General features: G+C 43.9%; 9 protein-coding genes across 9 annotated transcripts; 5 read left to right on the top strand and 4 right to left on the bottom strand.

Annotated features, from left to right (window-relative positions):
* Window positions 1-841: 841 nt before the first annotated feature.
* On the top strand, window positions 842-1,932 carry EAF02_010374 (uncharacterized protein; the record flags this gene model as incomplete). The annotated part of the gene is made up of 5 exons (XM_038906422.1): window positions 842-855; window positions 1,013-1,097; window positions 1,156-1,181; window positions 1,234-1,735; window positions 1,789-1,932. 5 exons carry the CDS (start codon window positions 842-844, stop codon window positions 1,930-1,932), a joined length of 771 nt encoding a protein of 256 aa, XP_038753686.1.
* A 361-nt stretch (window positions 1,933-2,293) lies between these two features.
* Window positions 2,294-3,173, top strand: EAF02_010373 (uncharacterized protein; the record flags this gene model as incomplete). The annotated part of the gene is made up of 4 exons (XM_038906421.1): window positions 2,294-2,366; window positions 2,459-2,529; window positions 2,626-3,060; window positions 3,123-3,173. 4 exons carry the CDS (start codon window positions 2,294-2,296, stop codon window positions 3,171-3,173), a joined length of 630 nt encoding a protein of 209 aa, XP_038753685.1.
* Window positions 3,174-3,369: 196 nt separating this feature from the next.
* Window positions 3,370-4,420, bottom strand: EAF02_010372 (uncharacterized protein; the record flags this gene model as incomplete). The annotated part of the gene is made up of 4 exons (XM_038906420.1): window positions 3,370-3,401; window positions 3,462-4,083; window positions 4,136-4,175; window positions 4,236-4,420. The coding sequence occupies 4 exons, from the start codon at window positions 4,418-4,420 to the stop codon at window positions 3,370-3,372; spliced, it is 879 nt and encodes a 292-aa protein (XP_038753684.1).
* A 769-nt stretch (window positions 4,421-5,189) lies between these two features.
* On the top strand, window positions 5,190-8,010 carry EAF02_010371 (uncharacterized protein). Its single transcript, XM_038906419.1, has 9 exons — window positions 5,190-5,734; window positions 5,803-6,243; window positions 6,304-6,559; window positions 6,610-6,821; window positions 6,892-6,923; window positions 6,976-7,136; window positions 7,189-7,393; window positions 7,449-7,637; window positions 7,730-8,010. Exons 1-8 carry the CDS (start codon window positions 5,651-5,653, stop codon window positions 7,480-7,482), a joined length of 1,425 nt encoding a protein of 474 aa, XP_038753683.1. The 5' UTR covers window positions 5,190-5,650; the 3' UTR covers window positions 7,483-7,637; window positions 7,730-8,010.
* Window positions 8,011-8,706: 696 nt separating this feature from the next.
* On the bottom strand, window positions 8,707-10,528 carry EAF02_010370 (uncharacterized protein; the record flags this gene model as incomplete). Its single annotated transcript, XM_038906418.1, has 2 exons — window positions 8,707-9,745; window positions 9,792-10,528. The coding sequence occupies 2 exons, from the start codon at window positions 10,526-10,528 to the stop codon at window positions 8,707-8,709; spliced, it is 1,776 nt and encodes a 591-aa protein (XP_038753682.1).
* A 346-nt stretch (window positions 10,529-10,874) lies between these two features.
* On the top strand, window positions 10,875-11,450 carry EAF02_010369 (uncharacterized protein). Its single transcript, XM_038906417.1, has 4 exons — window positions 10,875-11,022; window positions 11,104-11,203; window positions 11,256-11,280; window positions 11,335-11,450. The coding sequence occupies exons 2-4, from the start codon at window positions 11,108-11,110 to the stop codon at window positions 11,373-11,375; spliced, it is 162 nt and encodes a 53-aa protein (XP_038753681.1). The 5' UTR covers window positions 10,875-11,022; window positions 11,104-11,107; the 3' UTR covers window positions 11,376-11,450.
* Window positions 11,451-11,591: 141 nt separating this feature from the next.
* On the bottom strand, window positions 11,592-13,065 carry EAF02_010368 (uncharacterized protein; the record flags this gene model as incomplete). The annotated part of the gene is made up of 7 exons (XM_038906416.1): window positions 11,592-11,672; window positions 11,725-11,841; window positions 11,896-12,003; window positions 12,164-12,310; window positions 12,360-12,564; window positions 12,631-12,991; window positions 13,056-13,065. 7 exons carry the CDS (start codon window positions 13,063-13,065, stop codon window positions 11,592-11,594), a joined length of 1,029 nt encoding a protein of 342 aa, XP_038753680.1.
* A 526-nt stretch (window positions 13,066-13,591) lies between these two features.
* Window positions 13,592-18,085, bottom strand: EAF02_010367 (uncharacterized protein; the record flags this gene model as incomplete). The annotated part of the gene is made up of 8 exons (XM_038906415.1): window positions 13,592-13,887; window positions 13,941-16,275; window positions 16,344-16,453; window positions 16,504-16,570; window positions 16,629-16,763; window positions 16,814-16,956; window positions 17,077-17,281; window positions 17,387-18,085. The coding sequence occupies 8 exons, from the start codon at window positions 18,083-18,085 to the stop codon at window positions 13,592-13,594; spliced, it is 3,990 nt and encodes a 1,329-aa protein (XP_038753679.1).
* Window positions 18,086-18,577: 492 nt separating this feature from the next.
* On the top strand, window positions 18,578-20,003 carry EAF02_010366 (uncharacterized protein; the record flags this gene model as incomplete). The annotated part of the gene is made up of 5 exons (XM_038906414.1): window positions 18,578-18,618; window positions 18,690-18,769; window positions 18,831-19,532; window positions 19,585-19,904; window positions 19,953-20,003. The coding sequence occupies 5 exons, from the start codon at window positions 18,578-18,580 to the stop codon at window positions 20,001-20,003; spliced, it is 1,194 nt and encodes a 397-aa protein (XP_038753678.1).
* Between the last annotated feature and the right edge of the window lie 553 nt (window positions 20,004-20,556).

The following is a 20,556-nucleotide window of genomic DNA, read 5'->3' as shown; positions in this document are numbered from 1 at the left end:
AGAATTTTCATTATTTGCTTTATTTTCACAATGCCATAAAGTAATAAAAGTCAGAGGTCCAGTCAAGTGATACCGATGCCGGTACCAGTTACCATCTTTCCATATGGACGGAATAAACTGCACGATGTAGGATGTAGGATGTAGGATGGACAGGATAGGATGTGCAGTCGGGTGATGGCAAAAATAGATCATCCGCGAAGATTCTTTTCAATGTTCGATGTTGAATCCAACTAGGAGAACTTTGAATTGGGAGTTAGAATACCTACCCTCCTACCTACGTGCATATCCAATGAGCAGGTTCTAATTGATATTGATACTGCTGGGAACTATGGAGGAACATCTAAACTACCTCAGACTACTACTATCATAATTGTCATTGTCCTATGTAAAATCAAAGATTCAAATGCTTTTAAATGCATGAGCCAGCTTATGAGTGATTGGTATGTCGCTTTTGCTGTCTTGTCTGTATGGAGATGGAGGGACCCTTACCACTGGGAGAAGAAAGCCAAACATCAGAAATCAAGATAGAACATAACACTCTCCGATGTCCCATCGATTCCAAATGAAAATTGACCCCCTCCACCCTCACCTGAAATTGCTTTATTGTATCAAATTTGCAAAAGTTTTCCCATGCATTTTCAATGATTGGGTCTGCCGCAATTCTTAGTACGTTGACCCTTCGTAGCGCTTGGACCATTGGAACTATCAAAAATAACTCGCTTAATTTTCATTTACGCACAGAAATCAAAATTGTTTGAAGACCTCTTTTTGATTTCACCAGACCACCAACGCCCACTCAACAATTCAATCTCAGTCGGCGAAAAGGTAACTAATCGCAATCATGGCTGTCGGAAAGTGAGTAAATTCCTCGCTATTATGTCCCATTTCCTCGATACTGTGCTGTTGCAAATCGATGAATCGCAATATACACGGATTCGATATAGCGGGTTCGCGACAATTGAAGGAGGGCGAGGGGCAAAGCATCAAGAACTGGAATCTGACAGCACGACAGGAATAAGCGTCTCTCTAAGGGCAAGAAGGGTTTGAAGAAGAAGACCTTGGATCCCTTCACCCGTAAAGATTGGTACCAAATCAAGGTATGTTGAACTTTGACACAAGAACCTCATCCGCCGAGACTGACAATATTTATCACAGGCACCATCTTCATTCCAAATCAGAGAGTACGACAATCCCATTACTTATCTTTCGAATTCCATCTAATAATTTCTACAGTGTCGGAAAGACCCTTGTCAACAGAACCACCGGTCTCAAGAACGCCAACGACTCGTTGAAGGGAAGAATCGTCGAGGTTTCTTTGGCCGATTTGCAAAAGGATGAGGACCACGCTTTCCGCAAGGTTAAGCTCCGTGTCGATGAGGTTCAAGGAAAGAACTGCTTGACCAACTTCCACGGTCTCGACTTCACATCAGACAAGCTCAGATCTCTCGTCAGAAAGTGGCAATCCTTGATCGAGGCCAACATCACCGTCAAGACCACCGACGACTACCTCCTCCGTCTCTTCGCCATTGCTTTCACCAAGCGCAGACCTAACCAAATCAAGAAGACCACATACGCTGCTTCTTCCCAAATCAGAGCCATCCGCAAGAAGATGACCGAGATTATTCAACGTGAGGCCAGCACTTGCACCCTCACTCAACTCACCGCCAAGCTCATCCCAGAGGTTATCGGTCGTGAGATTGAGAAGGCAACCCAAGGCATCTACCCATTACAAAACGTATGTTCAGTTATTTAAAGAGGTTGGAATTCTATATGCTAATTTTACACTAGGTTCACATCAGAAAAGTCAAGCTTTTGAAGGCACCCAAGTTCGACCTTGGTGCTCTTCTTAACCTCCACGGCGAGTCAAACACAGATGAGCAGGGTCAAAAGGTTGAGAGGGAATTCAAGGAGAAGGTGTTGGAGGAAGTATAAATTAAGGATGATGATGTTATGTGGTTTGGGTTTGATGGTGCATGATATGTAGTCAAGTCTGGGCTTTGGGCAATATAGGCGTGACTTTGCATCACATATAGCCTTGGGCTATCATTCAATTCCAAAAATGTCAAAAAAATGCAAAAACACAGTGTCCATGAGGACGATCCACGTGAATGCACTGGTGGCGTTGTTGATCTTGCATCAGCCTTGCTTTTAGCGAGTGACGTTGTGATTAACATGGCCCCAACATCTTTCCTTCCTTATATGCATACCACTCCCTTTTCTACATCTAGAACATCAACCTCACATCCACACACTCAGCTTTTTGTTTCTCTAACGACTACTCGATATTCTCACGATGGCATCCGACGAATCTATACCAACTCTTAAAATTCTCTTGATAGGTCCGTCAGGAGCTGGTAAATCTGCATGTATGACCCCCGATTCCACCTTATGCATTTGGTTTATTGCGGTTGAGATAAAAGGATAGGCTTGTGCTAATAGAGTATTTTTTTTTGTCTAGTGCTCATACGGTATTGTGATGATCAGTTTGATTCAGAAAGTAGTACTGCTACTATTGGCGTCGATTTTAAGGTTTGTCTCTGATTTTCGTTCTTCCTTTCTCTTTTATTTGAATGGATGATATAATACGATACAGCGCATATATACTAACACCTCCCTACCTTCTAGTTAAAAACCCTCTCTATCCACGGCTCTCCTTACCGGCTTAATCTGCTCGATACAGCAGGCCAAGAACGTTTTCGCACGCTCTCGAATTCTTACTATCGGGGCGCGCATGCGGTATTGTTGGTGTATGATGTTACGAATCGCGAGTCGTTCAATAGTTTGAGTAGATGGATTGATGAGGCGGAGAATAATGCGGTGGATGGATGTGTATTCTGGATTGTGGGAACGAAATGTGATTTGGATGGTAAAGGGAAGCGGATGGTGAGCGAAGAAGAGGGAAGAAGGCTGGCGGAGGAATGGAGAGAGAGGGGTGTGGCAGGATGGGGAGAGTGTAGTAGTAAGACTAGGGAGGGTGTGAAGGGGGTTTTTGAGGGAGTGGTAAGGGAGGTCGTTAAGAGACCGGAGTTGTTGAAGGGGGGGCAGAGGAAGTCGGGTGGTGTAAGTTCTTCATGCGCTTGCGGTTGTGCAGCGGGAGGGTGTGCTAATGTGTAAATCTACAGGTCACGATCGGAGGAACCAACAACAGCTCTACATCGGGATGCGCTTGCTAGACTTAATAGTCTTACAACAATAGGATCAAGTGGTACTGGCACACATTATAATATATTAGGTAAACAGTACGTGGAATGGTGGGTACGAAGCATTTGTATACGGAGGCGTTACGTGGGTATTATTCTTTTGGATGACATGGACTTATGGCAGATACCCTTTTACATACACACAATAGACTGTACATTTTTACCCTTTCTATTCCTTTGGCTTCAAGAATTCTACGACGGCTAGTTCCACATCAGTCAGCAAAGGTTCTCACAGTTCTGCCCACAAATGGAAAGACAAACCTTGTCTAAATTCCTCTGGTTTCTGAGAGATTACCCAATGTCCAGCGTCTATATCGGCCAATTCGAAACGGGGGAAGAACTTTCCAATTATAGGAAGTGCTTCGTCTGGCACATAGTGGCTTTGAGTTCCACGAACAAACAATGTAGGTTTGTTGAAGCGGATCGAATCTGGATCCTTGAACGGGAAGTCGCCCAGGTTGTCCAAAGCAGCTCCAATAATCTTGAGAGGAATCTTGAATTTCTGCGTCTTATCTTCAGTGCGCACAAGGTTTCCGAGGAGGAATTGGCGGATGGTAAGCTCCTCTTCATAGTCCTGCAAGATTTTATCCGCTTCAGTTTGCTTGGAGACTCCCGCTTCTTCGATTTTCTTCATTCCTTGGACGTATTTGGCGAAGTTGCTGAGGAGTGCCGCGTCGATGGGTGCATTATCCACGGATACTATATCTTCGACCATTTCTGGCGATTCAAGTGCTAAAGCCATTGCAGTCTTTGCTCCCATTGAGTGGCCTATCAGTGTAGGCCCGGTAAGTTTATGCTCGTTTATAAATCCAGCTACATCGGCTGCCATGGCAGTATAATCGTGTTTAGGGTGATGCGGTGAGTCGCCATGATTTCGCAGATCCTATTTGCTCTCAATATATGCTCTTTAAAGCTCTTCGAAAGATATGACTTACAACGGCATAGACAGGCCTTCCTAGATCTCTTGCGAGAGCCCTGAGGTCGAGAATTAGTGAACCGTAACGACGATAAGACGGGTGCGCAAGGAAAGCTCACTTACTAATGCTCCTGTTATTCTTCTTGGATCCGAATAAACCATGCATGAAGATGATGGCTCGTGGAGCATTGGACGAGGCTTTGGCAGGTTCGTGCAAATCGAACGCCAAAGAAACGGTGCTAGATGTAGAGTAATTCCTCCGACATGCTCGGAGGAGAGTAGGTGATAGCAAACGAGGGGACATATTGCACGTGGAATCAGATCTTGCTACCGTATGCGAAGTAAGAAAGGAAAGTTGAGAGAATATGATACCAGAGATAACAGAAAAATGTTTTGGGTCTAAACGGGGAATTTATGTAATTGGTCAGCCTTGCGGTATCTCATGGCCGATAAGTGACCGCTCAGTGACCGATGATCCGCCGTTAACTTCGGGTTCAACCGTTGTTCGATTTTGAGTTTGACATTGTGCTGGAGTGTCATTTCGTTGTGGTGATGTGGAAGAGTCAAATGTTGTCGTCTCGTGAGTTCCTCGGAGGAAAAATACAGCCGTACCCTGGAACTGGTTGGTATATCCATAAGGATATGTACGATACCGAAAACAGTTACTTTATGGCGTTGGAAGCTGCACTTCTCATGTGACCATGTCTCTCTTTGCTTTGGCGTAACGTTGGAGAAAGTTTGACTTTACTCTGATGAAGAAACACGAAACGGTCTGTCTATGTAGTATCTATCTACTCGTACACCTCCATAATTCTGTTCATAGAAACTCATCAATCAAAGAAAAGACAATTGCCATCCAAATTTGAGATTACCTGGGTGACGAACATATTGTATTGATCAATCTTTACATAATGAAGACGCAAATTATTAATATTATTCTCAACCGAGGGAAGCGTCACAATTATAATGTTATAGTACACTTGCTATGTATATTTAATCGGTAATAATAAATAATAATAGATAATAATATGCTAATAAATGCTAACCTCCTAACCAGCCAACTCACCACTATATCTAATATTTATTATCTACCCAGCAACTTTTGCTCATACTGCGTAATATCTACCTAGTAGATATACGAAGGTCCCTAGTAAAGATCCTCAGATCATAATAAGTTGTAACAGCCTCGCTTTGATTTAACAAATCACATCAGGTACCTACCTACCTACCCAGGTAAGCAATCGACAAATCATTCAAACCAACCAACCTCAATCAATCTTTCATCTTCTTTCCTTCTTAACCCTTCTTGTCTTCAATTCACTACCTACCTACCTTCTCTTAAGTTCATACGATTCTTTAATACCTATTCTTCCGTTTCATATTTCCTGTAGCCGATTAAAGTTGCCGTGTATAAAACAACCTCTTCGACCCTTGTTCATACATTCGTTCATATACACTTTCGACGTTAACAGCCGTAACGTAACTACCACTCTTTGTAATTCTTTCATTATCCAGGAACACCACAGCCAACCGTATGGCCCAGGTCAAGATGCCAGAGGCTCAAGAAATGCTTTGTCCCTTTTGTGGGTTCAAAACAGAAAGCGAATATCAAATAATGGTTTGTTCATTTTCCAAAATATTACTCTGGGTCAAAAAAGAGAATCCCGTGTGCTAATGAAAAGAAAGTTACATTTGGAAACATTACATGCTGAAGGACAATCACCATTCGTAGCAAAAGATAGTGCAAGCGTTGTCGCCATGGTAAATCAAGATGATGTTAACTATACCGATTGTCCGATTGATGGATGTGGAGAAATGGTATTGTTTGATGAGCTTGATAGTCATATCGAGATGCACGGAGAAGAAGATGGAAATATGGACCTAGATACTCCCGCGTCGGGGTCTTCTAGACAAGAAGTCAAGAATGGTGCTGGTAAAGATGCTAGTTTTGGTACGAAACTCACAAACGCACTGCGAAACATCGATGATGGGCATGATTACGAAACCCGAGAGCCACTGCCAGCGCAAGCCGGGACAAAAGCATGGAGAGATATCTTGAAAATGCCTGATATCACTCTAAAATCGCAATCCAAACCTCCTCCGGCCAAGGGTACCCGTCAGTTAGGTGTAGGTTCTGACTTTTTTAAATGTTAATTGTCACATGATATTGACCTCTTTCATGAACAGAAAGCAGAGCTTGGTCCCCATGCGCATGAGAAGCAAATGCCATCATGGCTCGTGAAGTTGCTCCAAGCAGATGGCCAGTATAAGACGATCAACAGGATTAATGCAGATGGTCAATTGAGGAGGGTCAAATATTGTCCGAATCAAGCAGATGGTATCATTCCTGTACTATCCCAGCTTCTGGACCAAGACCGTTCAGTAAGCTATGCTTACCTGTGTGATCCGGCTGTTCTCCACGTTTCAAAACTCATGAGAGAGGGTATAGTGTTCACTTCCTTACCGAGTTTCTCCTATTGACCATTTATTTAGGGGGCTTCTGTGGCTACAGAAACATTCAAATGATGTGTTCGTATATCGTTAAATCCCAATTCCCTGGTCATAAAGTTCTCGGTGATGTTGTTCCAACTATTTTTGATATCCAAGAATATATTGAGAGCGCCTGGGACCAAGGAATAAATTCTCAAGGTCGAATAGAAACCGGTGGAATTCGTGGAACAAGAAAGTACATTGGAACTCCTGACGTGAGTATCCTCCTCTGCTTCTCCTTTGTTATGTCCAGCTAGCATGTCAACCAACTAACATGAATAATAGGCTCAAGCGATGTTTTGCTCTCTTGGAATCCCGTATGCTTTCCAAGGCTCTTGAATTTGTACATTGAATTGACAAAAATTTTAGATGTGATACTGCGGCTATGAAGACTAGAAAGGATAGAGGAGACCCTCCCGCAGTCAATCTTTTGTATTCGAAGATCGAGTCTTACTTTTTCGATGGTGCTCTCGATTATAACTGCAAAGTTCGTGACACGTCTCTGCCTCCCATATACTTTCAACATCCAGGTAAATCCTCAAACTCTCGCTTCCACGTACCTATCTAACTGTTGCGTCTCAGGTCACTCAATGACAATCATTGGATTCGAGAAACTAACTGACGGCACGAAAAATCTTCTCGTTTTTGATCCGATGTTCCATGATTCGTCAAAAGTCGTCAAACTTGTTGGCGGACCTGTTCGCAGCAAACATCCTAGCGATCTATTGAAAGCTTATAGACGTGGGAACAAGTATCTGAAGAGATACAATGAGTTCGAGCTTCTCAAGTATGTAGCCACTTCCAGCTCCAATCAATGTGAACTGACACTAACACCATGGTAGACTCGCTCCACAACCGCGGAGCAAACCGAATTGATGCTATTGAGTGTAATTTTACGAGCCAAATTTCCCAATGGTTAATCCAACTGGCTGGCTGGTGAGCATAGGATGGAGTTTGGGTGTATGAGAAAGGACTTGTTGATTTCTAGCATGGCATCACGGTAAAGCTCACAAGGGTGACTGGCGCAATTTGTAAGAGATGTTTCATTACAACCGCGAAGAACTCTTAGTAACCATTTTTGCGAGTACAATTGCAAATTTGAAACTGAAGCTTCAAGATGCAGAATGTTAGGGAACCTCTAATGGTTTGTTAATAGTGTCTACGATTTCTTTACACTATCAATGTTGAACTTTGAATTCTGAAAATACTTTTGTAATTTATTCACTCAAGAGACATTGTCCGAGATTGGGAAGGCTTTACGTTTACGGTAAGAAAGAGACAGGAAAGGAGAAGATTTGTAGCGTAGAGTATACATAAGTAGTATCTTACGATTAACCCCAACGAGCCTGGTGTATGAAGATTAAAATTGAGGAATCTTCTCGAGAGCTCTCTGCCTTCTAATATCACAATCGAAAGAATTCAATGGATAGTGTGTTCTAGCGCGAAACAATCTCTTCTCAAATTCCCAAGTGTGTATTCTAATTGTGTAGTATGATATTTAATATGATATGATATGATGTGTACAATGATACAAAAGCGAAGAGAGGGAAATAGGTATCTGTAGCATAGCATCTTTCGCCATCACACCTTTTTATCCCCATAGAATCCACGGATTCTTTGGTTCCAACTCACCGTGCACCTTTTGCGAATGAATCTTCCCGGGAAAAAATTAGAGAAAGAGATCTTGTTTTGTGCCATTGATGCAACCGCCCACATAAAATTACATGCCGATATGTCCCCGTCCCCGAATATAGGAGCCGAGAAACTTCATATATGTGATTGCTTGATAAAATGTCGAGCAATCTGTTACCAGCCAACCCACTTTCCTTTTCTTTCCTGCATTGATACTTTGAATATGAAAATCCCCTCCTCCTTCCATTGATGCTTTCAAAATTACATTGAAGTGAGAAACGCCAAATTGATACAGCCAAAGCCAAAGCCAAAAGCTACCCACGCCAATCCCTAAGTGCGAGTCACTTCCCATGATCTCGCAAAGTAATGTCAAGGAGATAGATTTATCTCCACCCTCGCAACTATGACCCCAACGCTAAATGAACAGAATAATAATGTAACTACGTTCTGAGAAAAACCGACGTAACATCAACGACGATGCGCATAAGGATCTCCTATCGGCTCTCGGTCTCTGTATCGATCTCTCCCACGATCATGATTGGGACTACGACTTCGACTATCGCGAGGTTCTCGGGAACCTCGATTGTCGTAGTCGTGTCTAGTTCCATTACTATGTCGTGGACGATCGTCTCGACGGTCATCTCGTGGCAGCGGACGATCATCTCGGGGCGGGCGGTCGTCTCGGGGTGGACGGTCATCTCTTGGTCGTCTATTTGTGTTATAACTTGGGATATACGTATCGATATTCCCACCACCTCCTCCAGCTCTACTGCGAGGAAGAGACGCGTGCTCACGATCACGATGGCCACGGCCATCTAGATCCTGAGATCTAGATCGGTGACCATGTGAATCTGATCTTCCACCATCATAAGCGAAATCAGTGGGCGGTGGTGGTCGTGGTGGTAAACCTCGATCATCTCTTCTCCAAGCTGGTTTGCGATCGTCGTATTGCTGATGCGGTGGGCCACTATTTCTGTAGCCACCGTGTGGAGGAGGGGGAGGGTAGCGACCGTTTTGGTGACCTCGATTACTGGAGTAGTTATCATATCCTTGCCCGCTTCCATTTCGGTCCCACTGATCCGGTCCCATGCCTACATCGCCTCCTTTGGGAGGTGGTGGGGCCTGTTTTTGGCCCCGATGCTGCTTTGAATCGAATTCATGTGATGATTCTAGGATCGGTATGTCGTGCGGGTCTAGCGGTAAAGGAGAGTTTTTGAAGTATGGATGTTTCAATGCATCAATCGCGTTGGTACGCTTCTTCCAATCGAGCTTAAGCAATTCCTGCAATAAAGAGATAGCACCTGAGCCCTGTTCTCGAAATTTCTGTGCTAACGTCGAAGGGCGCGGTGGGCTGAAGTTGAGTCCCTGAGCTTTGGGTAACAATCTCCATCCAGGCATGTTCTCCTCGTTGGGAGTGCCACACAAATCGAAAATAAGTTTAAGCTGCTGCTCCTCACTCTCGCCTTGGAGGATTGGTTTCCCAAGGAACATTTCGCCAAAGACGCAACTGGTGATCATTAGTTAGATTTTCGAAATCAAGGTGTTAAACATACCCAACTCCCCAAATATCAATCGCTGGAGTATAGTTTTGCAGTTCCAAAAAAAGTTCCGGAGGACGGTACCATCTTGTAACCACCACAACAGTATAATGCGCTTTTGCTTCTCCATTTCCCTTTCCCGCCACTGGCACAGGCTCATTGTAGTGTCGCGCCAGACCAAAATCGGCAATTTGAAGTATACCTTTATTGTTGATCAATATATTCGCAGCTTTGATGTCTCGGTGAAGAATATTGTTGTTATGAATAAATTCCATCCCCTTAAGTAGTTGCAGCATGTAGCACTTGATTTGTGGTTCTGTGAAATGAATATTTGGGTTCTTCAAAAGACCTGATAAATCGTGGTCGAAATAGGGAGTGACCATGTACATAATGGCCTTCTTCTTCTTATCGGTATTCTTCTGCGGGTGCTCGACGGCCATCTCCTCCAGACTCAAGACATTTTCGTGCGAGAGGAGTTTAAGGGTTTTGATTTCGCGAAGAGCTGTGATTGGAAATCCATCTTTCTCGTTGATCATCAGGATCTTTTTCAGAGCAACAACCATGCCAGTTTTTTTGGATTTGGCTTTGTGTACTTCTCCGAATGTACCCTCTCCGATTTTTCCCATGACCTCATAATCTGAAATTCTGGAGCAGCCGCGAAATGAGCTTTGCGCCCGAGTATGATGGCGCGCATGCTCTGGAGTATAGATGCCATTGGTAGCTTGCGGCGCTGGTCGTGATGGGGTCGCCATTCTGGCAGGAAACGAAGATGGAAGCAGGGCACCTTGTTGTGTGCGCGAAGATCGTCGAGTATGCGATCTTGCAGTTGTGGATTTCGAGACTTTTCTTCGTAAAGAAATGACGTCTGTCTTGAATGGTGTTCGATGAGAGAGTAGATAGTTAAAACTAAAGCTTCGATTTCAGGGCTCGTGTTGCGAGGTTATGATTGATCTTAACAGCATTGTTGCCTTCCCCAGTACAATAGGAAGCGGGAAGACAGTAGTAAGGAGATTGATTTTGTTGAAGAAAATTTATAGTACAGTACATAATAGAAAAAGTGAATTAAATACAAAGGTTCAAGGTTATCGGGCGAGTACCCAGCTTTCTGTTGTGTGGCCTTAAATGTCGGGCCATTACATCACATTTAGCTCCCGGTCCGGATTTCAAAGTTGTGTATGAACGACTGGGACTCTCAATCTGCATATTGAACCCTCACTTCTGAAAGCAACACAAGACAACGACCATCGTAAGTCGTCCGTACGCCTGCTATTAACTGCATGGAATCTGTTCTCTGCTATATTTGTATCTGGTACTAAACGCTTAGCAGCATAATGGCACAACCACCTCCAGGACCCGGAGGACTCTACAGAGCTCCACCTATATACAGATTCGCTGGTACAGCATTGGGAGCAAGCATGTGGTTCTTCGTATGTATACTCATGCAATCTTCTCATTATTGCCATGCTAATTCGTATACAGTTGATGTACCGCGCGAAGAAAGATGGTACGGCCACTCAATGAATCTAGTCAAAACAATACAGAAACTGACACAATTTAGGTCCTGCTTTGTTGGGCTGGAAGCATCCTTGGGATCATTGAATGTCAGAACGAGAAAATGGTGCGGCGGCAGTCAGGATGTATCCATGTGCTGCCAGGACCCAGACAATCAAGAGATACCGTCCAAAGCAGACTCTGGAATCACAACACGGATAGTGGGCCAAGAACTGTACATATGGAAGGAAATATATCATTGGGCATTGGAGTTAAAATTAAGTCAATTATACGTAGTCTATCGGTTCTACAGTGTCTATGCTATTAGGCAGAGCTGGGCTTCTCAAACAAATAGTGGGATACACCCCATGTATCTCCGCCTTCATAAGCAAACAATTCGGCGCACTGTGATTGAGTTAGCAAAGAATATTTGAAAAAACAGAAGAAAGTAACTTACTGCCAGGTAAAAGATTTGCCAGCGGTAGTACCACATTGCGGTGTCCTTCTCGCCGTATGTTTCTGTTAGGTGAGGCCAAATCTCCTGCTTGCTAGCTACCATTTTCGATAGCCAATCCTACGATTGTTATTAGTATGGAAGACCAAATTTTAAACTGGTTGAAGGACTTACTTCGCAAGTCTTTGCGTAATGCTGGCCATTCACCCACCATTGCCTCTCGAGTTTGAGGTCCTTCTGGAAAAATAACAACAAATCCGCTGAGGGCATGGTACCTCCAGACTACAACATCCATGAGTCAGTGACTGCATTTGAAGGAACTTATCTTGAAGTATAATCAGAGCTCAAAGTGCATCAGATATTAGAGGCGATGCAGCAAGATTGCATCACACTCCCAGATTCAAAATTGTAATTCCAAGTTGAGAGAATCGATTCTACTTACGAAAAAGTGTGTGCTCATCCATCCCTCCTCAAAGTCGTAAGGTGTAGTCTTGTGAGCAAAAATATGAACAAATAGTTTTCCCCCTGGCTTCAAGGCTCTTCCAACTTTTGACATCAGTAGTTCATAGTTCTTCATATGCTCAAAGAGCTTCGTCTGATTAGCCATTGCCTCGAACGGATTCTTGCATGTGACTTACCTCAATGGATACAACTCGATCGAAACTCTCTTTTTCAAACTCATAATCGACGACATTACCAGTGATGACTGTCAAATTCTTGAGCCCTTTCTCCTTGGCTTTCTCGTCAATGTATAGCTTCTGGGTTCTTGAGTTCGAGAACGCTGTGATCTTAGAATTTGGGAGAACTTCCGCAAAGTACAATGCTCCTGAGCCCCAACCACACCTGAATTGCATTAGTTGATACCATCCCCTTTTCTAGACCTCGTGTCTAGAGCTCAGAAACACTCACCCAAGATCCAAGATGCTCATCCCATCTTTTAATCCAGCCTTCTTCACATAAGTTCCCAACATTTCCACTTCCGCCTGACCCAATGTTTCACTTCCCTTAGGATACAGACAACAACTATACTTCATTCTCGGCCCCAAACAAGCAGCAAGAACACCAGTTCCAACCTCATAATGCTGTTCATTGGCAGCAGCCGTCTCAATGGCAATAGGACGACTTCGAAGAAGCTCTACATAGTTCATTTTACGCTCGTAGGCCTCTTCCAATGAAGTACTCTTGATTAACTCAATTCGCTCACGCAATTGGCGACGAATACCGAGCCGGATTACAGCATTTGGGAGATATCCTCCATCGAGGATCCAGTCTAGAAAATGTTAGTTGCCACTGTCAGGCAAGGTCTGAAGTAAGATGACGTAGATTGGATTTACCATAGTTCATGATTAGCAGTTCAAATATGTCAAAGGTTGAAGAACCAGAAGATACTTAGTTCCCGTGAATATTTCTGGGGATTAAGGGAACTAAAATACAGATTGTTTCTGGGAGTTCGGGATCTCTGTGTTTAGGAATGTTCAAAGCGCGGGTGGGTGCGCGGGTAGGTGCGCGGGTAGGTGCGCGGGTGGGTGCACGGAAGAGTCCCCAATTAATATCATCATCTAAAATGTACTCCGGTACCCGTAGCTCCTGTTAGCTTTCATGCTAGTGCTTGTCCAGTGGGTTAACTTTTCGCCCTCCCTATGTATATACGATCGAGACGATTAAGTTTTCAACGATCGAGCATCACTTAATAATTTGGGTGAGAATAATTATCCAAATAGATTCAAAGTAATTCAAGTAGATTCAACTGGAGTCTGGATCTCATGTCAGGCTACCGTAAGATTCTTATAAACCATCTATTTTCCAGCTTGTTTACAAATATAATTACATTTACATTGTGTATTGCGTGTTTGTTCATTGGTCGCAACCATTATTGCATTGAACTCAAGCGCATCTCCTCCAACACCAACTTGTATGTCTTCCTCTGCTTAGGCTTCCGGCTGATTGACGTCTTCAAAATACCCAAATATTTTCCAAGTCTCGGTAGCAGATAATTTTCAGATGTCCATGCCAGCGAGATATATCCAATACCTAGAAACAGGATAAAGACCTCGAAGTCCCAGCTCATTTCGGTAAGCTGCATGAAATTCGCCAACCATTGTGAAGGATCAAAGAGCATATACAGTGAGAATAGTAATGCTACGACAATCGTGACGACAAAAGGCACTAAGGAATAATTAGTCGTCAAGAAGAAAGAAGAAAGAAGTGCAAATACTTACGATTATGTGCCATGGACTGACGGAAAGGCTTCCCCACGCTGAGGACGATTCCAGAAAAAATGTATTCGAAGCAAGATACCAAGAACAGTGTAGTGTTTTCGGAGTTTTCAATGTTAGATTCATCCTTGTTGAGGTGGGGAGGAATGAACCAAGGCTGTTGACGCACTGCTTGAAATGCAATGGCCTGAATGAGGATACAAATGGCAATTTGACCTAGGAGTGGCGTCAAGACCTTCCTTGATACAAGATTGGCTGTAGGACGTTTCTGGCATAGAGTAGGGAAAGGTCCAGTCCATCCCATGAAGATGGCGATAGGTAAAATTAGTATTAGATCAATAAAGAGAAATTGAAAGTCCCCGAGGTTTGATGCAGATGCGTATAAGAAGCTCACAGATGTGAATTGAATGGCCGAGTACAGACTCATGTATTTGAAACAGCTGAAGCTGGTCACTAGAGCCGCTCGGCCCTCACGTATAACTTCAGGAACGCAGGTAATGTCGAATACTCGGCTGGTGAATGGCGCAGCGACGGAGGCTTCTGCTTCAGACAATGAGATGCCGACGTCTGCGGCTTTCAAAGCACCACAATCGTTCGCGCCATCGCCACAAAATCCGCAGCAGTAATCAATACTTTGTAGTTTCTCCACTAGCTCATGCTTCTCGTCGGGCGACATCCGCGCAAATACTTGGCCACAGACTAACATTCTCTGTAGAACGACTGGAGGCGCAAAATCAACAACCCAGCGGAAGACATCTCCGCTCACGGCTAAAGAGTAATTCCTTAGATTAGATATATCGTAAGGCAAAGACGCATCGCCCTCTACTGGCGGAGGAAGTGGAGTCAAAGTTTCATTGTCGAGTTTATAAATGCCATTGTCAATGCTTTCCCATGACAATCGAGCTTTGGGATCTAGCGAGTTTCCTTCTGCAAAATGGGGTACAAAACAATGAGCGGTCTTGTCGATGAGATTGCATTCTCGGGCGACACTGATGGCTGTCAAGATATTGTCGCCCGTGCACATAACCTTCCTAATACCAGCTTCAGTCAATTCGTCCAACACACCAGCTGTACTCGGCTTGAGTTTGTTCTCAAAAATAATGAACCCAATGAAGTTCAGTTCCGATTCAGTGTCTTCGCGGCTCATCTTCTGCATCTTCACCCAGTTAAGCTTCTTGATATGTTTCGTGGCACAAGCAATGACACGAAAGCCTCTATGGGTATAATACGCAAGAAGATCCTCGAAATCACTGGGAAAGCTTTCCGCTTTACAAATATCTTTCATACATTCAGGGGCACCCTTTACATAGATGTCACACCCTTGGGACCCAAAGTTCCGGGCGATTACACTGGCTCGACGAAGCTGGGAGACAAATTCGAAGGATTTGAGAACGCCAAGTTCAATAGGAGAGTTAGTGGCGTTGTCTTGATCATCTAAATCGTATTCCATGCCCGCCGGGGGTCGTGCAATTGAAGGTGACAATCCTCCCGAATCCTCATCATCGGTATCGCCGGAATTGTGTTGGCCTTCCTCAAAAGACCAACCAGTGAAGTCAAACATTTTCAGATCCAGTGGGTCGCCCATAAGTTCATCATCGACGACTCGAAGCGAATGACATGTTGCCATTGTGTAGAGTATGGCTTTGTGGATGTTGTAATCAACTGTCGGGTCACGTTCGTAAGCCGCCCCGGGTAACAAGGATGTTGCATCAGTGAGAATATCACTGAATCTATTTGCGGGCTGATGTACAGCTCTAATTCCAAGCACATCTAGACCATCCTCAGTCAATGTTCCAGTTTTGTCGAAACATACGATGTCGAGCTTTCCACCGACATTCACTCTTTGAGGACTGATACAAAATATCTGCTTCTTTCTAAGGCGCCCGAGGGCGAAATTGGTTCCAATAGTAAGTGTAGCAGGCAAAGCTGGTGGAACTACAATTGTGATCAGATCCAGAGCTCTGACAACAATCAAGTGCCACGCCAAATTCAAGTGTACAAAGTTTATGAACGATGCAACAAATCCTAGCATCGCAATACCGCCCATGACAGATATGTACCGGAAGGAATCTCGGTAAAACTTGAATCCTGAAGGTTTTGGGAAGAGCATGGACCGAACCAATGCACCTTTTGTAGTATTGAAGCCTGTCCGGACAGCCATAGCGAGACCAACTGCCTCACCATCGTTATCATCATGAGGACGGCGTGCCCTGATGATCTTAGTCCCACAGAACAAAAAATGTTTCGCGAGCTCCGGTGCTACGGATGAAGCAGATAGGTTGAGAAGCCGCAAAGATTCATCAGTGGCAGGTACTTTAGAGACAGGAAACGGACTCGCCTAAAAGAAGTCAGGATATTTTACTTATGAGATTTGTAGACCTTACCAGTGAGCATGCTTTCATTTACAATGCAATCGCCAGCCAGTAATAGACTATCACAGGGAAACTGTCCTAAGGCAGGATCCGTGACCTCGTAAACATCTCCAGGAACAAGTTCACTTGATGGAACATAACGCCCTAAAAATGTTAGCTTGTGTTTGCCAGAAAAGAAAAATCGTGTGACTTACAGAAGGAATTGCGCAGTACACGAACGTCACATTCAAATTTTGAAATCTCTCTCAATCGTTTCATTGTCTTTGGTTGAATTGTTAGTGTGTATAATACGAGCTGTCAGGTATGTATATGTACTCACCGATTTAGTCTCTAGAAGTGTAGTAGTAATGCTCACAGCGGATATGACAAAAATACACGCAGCGTAGTAATAGTACTGATCCATTGACCACAGAAAAAGACTGGCAACTTGGAAAACGTAGAACGGGTGGAATGCCTTAGCTAGTTAGTAGGGGTTTCTTTCAGGCGGAGAGAATTATAAAGTACCTCGTCCACAAGAAGTTGAGGAACAGTCTTCTGTTTGATATCGATCATGTTATTTCCAAAAACTAGTTCTCTATTTTCCTTTTCCTCTCCACTGATCCCAGAACGAATGGATTTTACGTCGGTCCATGCTGGATCTTTCCAGCCTGTGAGCTATCAGTTAGTGCGGTTCAATTATGACGGTAAGTTCACACAGGCTACGAAATAGCCCACGAATTCCAATAGTTTGGACTGTGTTCCGACAATGAGGAAGCCTTGAAACTCACTATTACAAAGGACGAATCTATCCTTTAAAGGATTGAATGAGAACCGCATATAACGATAGTCAAGAATACGCAAGTTGTCCAAAATTGGGTCGTCGTCATAATCATAAGACATGTATTTCTTTTCTGATAGCCCGAAGACTGTAGAAAGAGAGCGCCCGTATTCCTTTGATTCGACATCTTGGACAACAAATTCTCCCCATTGGTTCTACGCACACAGATCAAGTCAGCACGCGTATCATTGCAGTTTAAGGGGGCACACAGAGTCGCTTGAAAAGAATATTGGAATTTCGAGTATACGATTATTACTGACTTCAATGACAACCCAAGCACATTCTCTCAGCGGCGATGGAGTACCAATGATCCGGACTTGCCAGCGCGGCAACCATCGTAGTAAAAGATAACCAAGACCAAAGGAAAGTATACAGATGGCCAAGTATAGCGCGAATCCAAAAGTACTTGTTCGAAAACCAGCGACTACTATAGTAAGGTCCTCTGTGATGATGTATATTTTTTGATTCGTTCGATGACCTTGTCCAAGATTGCTCCCATCTGTTCTTGCACTGTCACTGCGTAATAATCGATCGTGCACGGAATTTCTGGATTCTATGGTTGACGTCCTTCTCATAGCCAACCCGGCAGCTTCTAGGTCCGAATCTTCCTCTTGAAATTGAATGTCGTCTTCCTCATCTATTATAGCGCTATCGTCTTCGTCCTCGGTACTTCGTAAGAGCTCATCGTCCTCGTTTTCTTGATAATAGGTGAAACTTGCGGTGGAATCTGCTCGTGACCGTCGATGTGCGAAGGATGCAATGCTAGAGGGTACTGATTCAGAAACAGCACCCGAAAACATCTCATCATGTGCCATCTCAACATCGTCCATGAAGCTTGTGGTGGACACATTGGAATCTCTTCTGTAAAGCCCATGGCGACTTGTTCCCCTATGATTTGCGATCGAGCTACTTCGCCGTGGCCGGTGGCCTGCAGCAGCAGAACCGTTGGACTCTGCCATATTGAATTGACGAAGAAATAAAGCTTTTGAGCCGAAAAGTGAATAATTATGAAGTTGAAATATACATTATCGGTCAATGGCCAAAATGTTGGCGGCCAACTTCCTAGGAGATTAGGAAAAGTTATAATTTCGTAGCGCGGCGCGATCAACAAGCAGTCCTAGGAAAGTCTTACTCACTATTCACTAGACTATGAAAATCCCTAGGGACCAAGGTAGCTCGTCGAATTTGCCTCGCTATTGGTCATCTCGGTCATCTCAACCTCAACCTCAGGTTCATCATTTTCGCCCCGCCTTATCGCCTATTTAGAAGTCGTGGTAGCCCGCAATCACAATCTAAATAAATCTTGAACGCTAAGATCCAACAACTTCTCAACCTCCACCTCAAGAACTTTTCTTCTTCAGAACATCGCCACGAGACAAAATCTCTTACACCCCAAGAGATACCTTCCTTTCTTTTATCAACCTACTCAAATAATTAAAAGAATCGAAAAGATGTCGGACATTCCAAAGAAAAACAACCCCCAAACCGCTCCGTAAGTTTCAGAATAGACATTCCAAATACTTCAAAAAATTCCATTTACAATATTGACATTTTAATTCCCAGTACTCCTCAAAATACCCCAATGAACAACGCTCCTATTTCATCGCATGCTCAGCAACCTGGTGTTGGCACGATTAAGGAAGGTACGTTGTTACTCCGTCCTACACCGAGTTTTTAAGCCAATGACTGACATTCACCTTGCAGAGGAGTTCGACCGCGCTACAGCAGCCTCCATTTTCGCACAAAACCCAAAACTTGTCGAAATGATTCAAGGAAAGCTTGGCTCCCTTGTAGGCCGTTCATCTGGTTACGTCGAATCCCTCCCTACACCCGTCCGTCGTCGCGTTGCCGGCCTCAAGGGCGTTCAGAAAGAACATTCGAAGTTAGAGGCCGAATTCCAAGAAGAGGTATTGGAGCTTGAGAAGAAGTACTTCGCCAAGTTCACTCCTCTTTACCAGAAAAGAGCTAAGATCGTCAACGGTGAAGTTGAGCCTACCGAAGAGGAGATTAAGTCGGGCGAGGAGGACGATGAAGAGCACGACGCACAAGCCGAAAAGGTCGATGAGTCCGCCGAGAAGATTTCCGGTATCCCAGAATTCTGGCTTTCCGCCATGAAGAACCAAGTTTCGCTTGCCGAGATGATCACAGACAGAGATGAGGCCGCCCTCAAGGATTTGACTGATATCCAAATGGAATACCTTGACAAACCTGGTTTCCGTTTGATTTTCCAATTTGCCGACAACGAGTTCTTCACTAACAAGACAATCACCAAGACTTACTTCTATCAAAACGAGAGTGGCTACGGTGGAGACTTCATCTATGACCATGCTGAGGGTGACAAGATCAACTGGAAGGAAGGCAAAGATTTGACTGTCCGAGTTGAGAGCAAGAAGCAACGCAACAAGAGTAAGTTTGTTACAACTTGATCATGCTTAAATTCTACTAACTATCACTTCAGACACAAAGCAAACCCGTGTTGTTAAGAAGACAGTCCCAACAGAGTCCTTCTTCAACTTCTTCTCCCCACCTAAGGCACCTACCGACGAGGACGATGATGACTTGGCTTCGGATATTGAGGAGCGTCTTGAGCTTGATTACCAGTTGGGTGAGGATATTAAGGAGAAGCTTATTCCACGTGCAATCGATTGGTTCACTGGTGAGGCCCTTCAATTCGAGGAGTTGGATGACGATTTGGAGGAAGGCGATTTTGAGGATGAAGACGATGAGGAGGATATGAGTGAAGACCGTGATGATGATGAAGATGAGTCGGATGAGGACGTAAGTTGTCAGATACACATTTTATCTACATAAACTAACTGGAATTAGGATGATGCTGCGAAGCCCAAGCAAGAGGCTGCTGAGTGTAAGCAGAGTTAGATGAAATTTTGAGGGTTATCGACATTTTCACTCCCTGACTACCTTCTAAAGGAACGACGTTCTTGGCCTAAGAGTACCTCCGAAGTGCTTTGGCACACAAAGTCGTCCAGGAAGCATAGTCCGCAATTGCATAGGTGTTTTTCCCAAACTGCATTTTTGATCCGGTATTTTACTCGCTTCTATTAGAATAGCCTAATTGCTTAAGAAGCTTACATCCCTCCATATTTTTGATCTCTATTTTCCACCGGTAATCCCCATGGAGTATGTAGATTTCTTCTTAGGAAAAGTCAAATGACAATCACGATTCCATTCAAGTCCATATTAGTTTCTGCGTTTGTGAGGAGAATAAAAGAATGAGGTTGTTAAAGCAACATTGTGCATACCTAGTATACACATCATGTCATTCATTTGAAATCTGTTGAACATGTGAATTGGTACCTACTAGGTAGGGAGGTATTCCTCATCAATTTGATTAAATTTACCCCGCGTCAACAAAACAGACGGAAAATGAAATTTTTGCAGGGTTCTCTTCCCAGACTTCAGCCATTTGAGT

Source organism: Botrytis sinoallii (assembly GCF_014898435.1).
Source record: "Botrytis sinoallii strain Bc 23 chromosome Unknown BSIN_025, whole genome shotgun sequence".
Taxonomy (NCBI): domain Eukaryota; kingdom Fungi; phylum Ascomycota; class Leotiomycetes; order Helotiales; family Sclerotiniaceae; genus Botrytis; species Botrytis sinoallii.
Note: the sequence above shows the minus strand (reverse complement) of the source record. Positions and strands in the feature narration are given on the sequence as shown.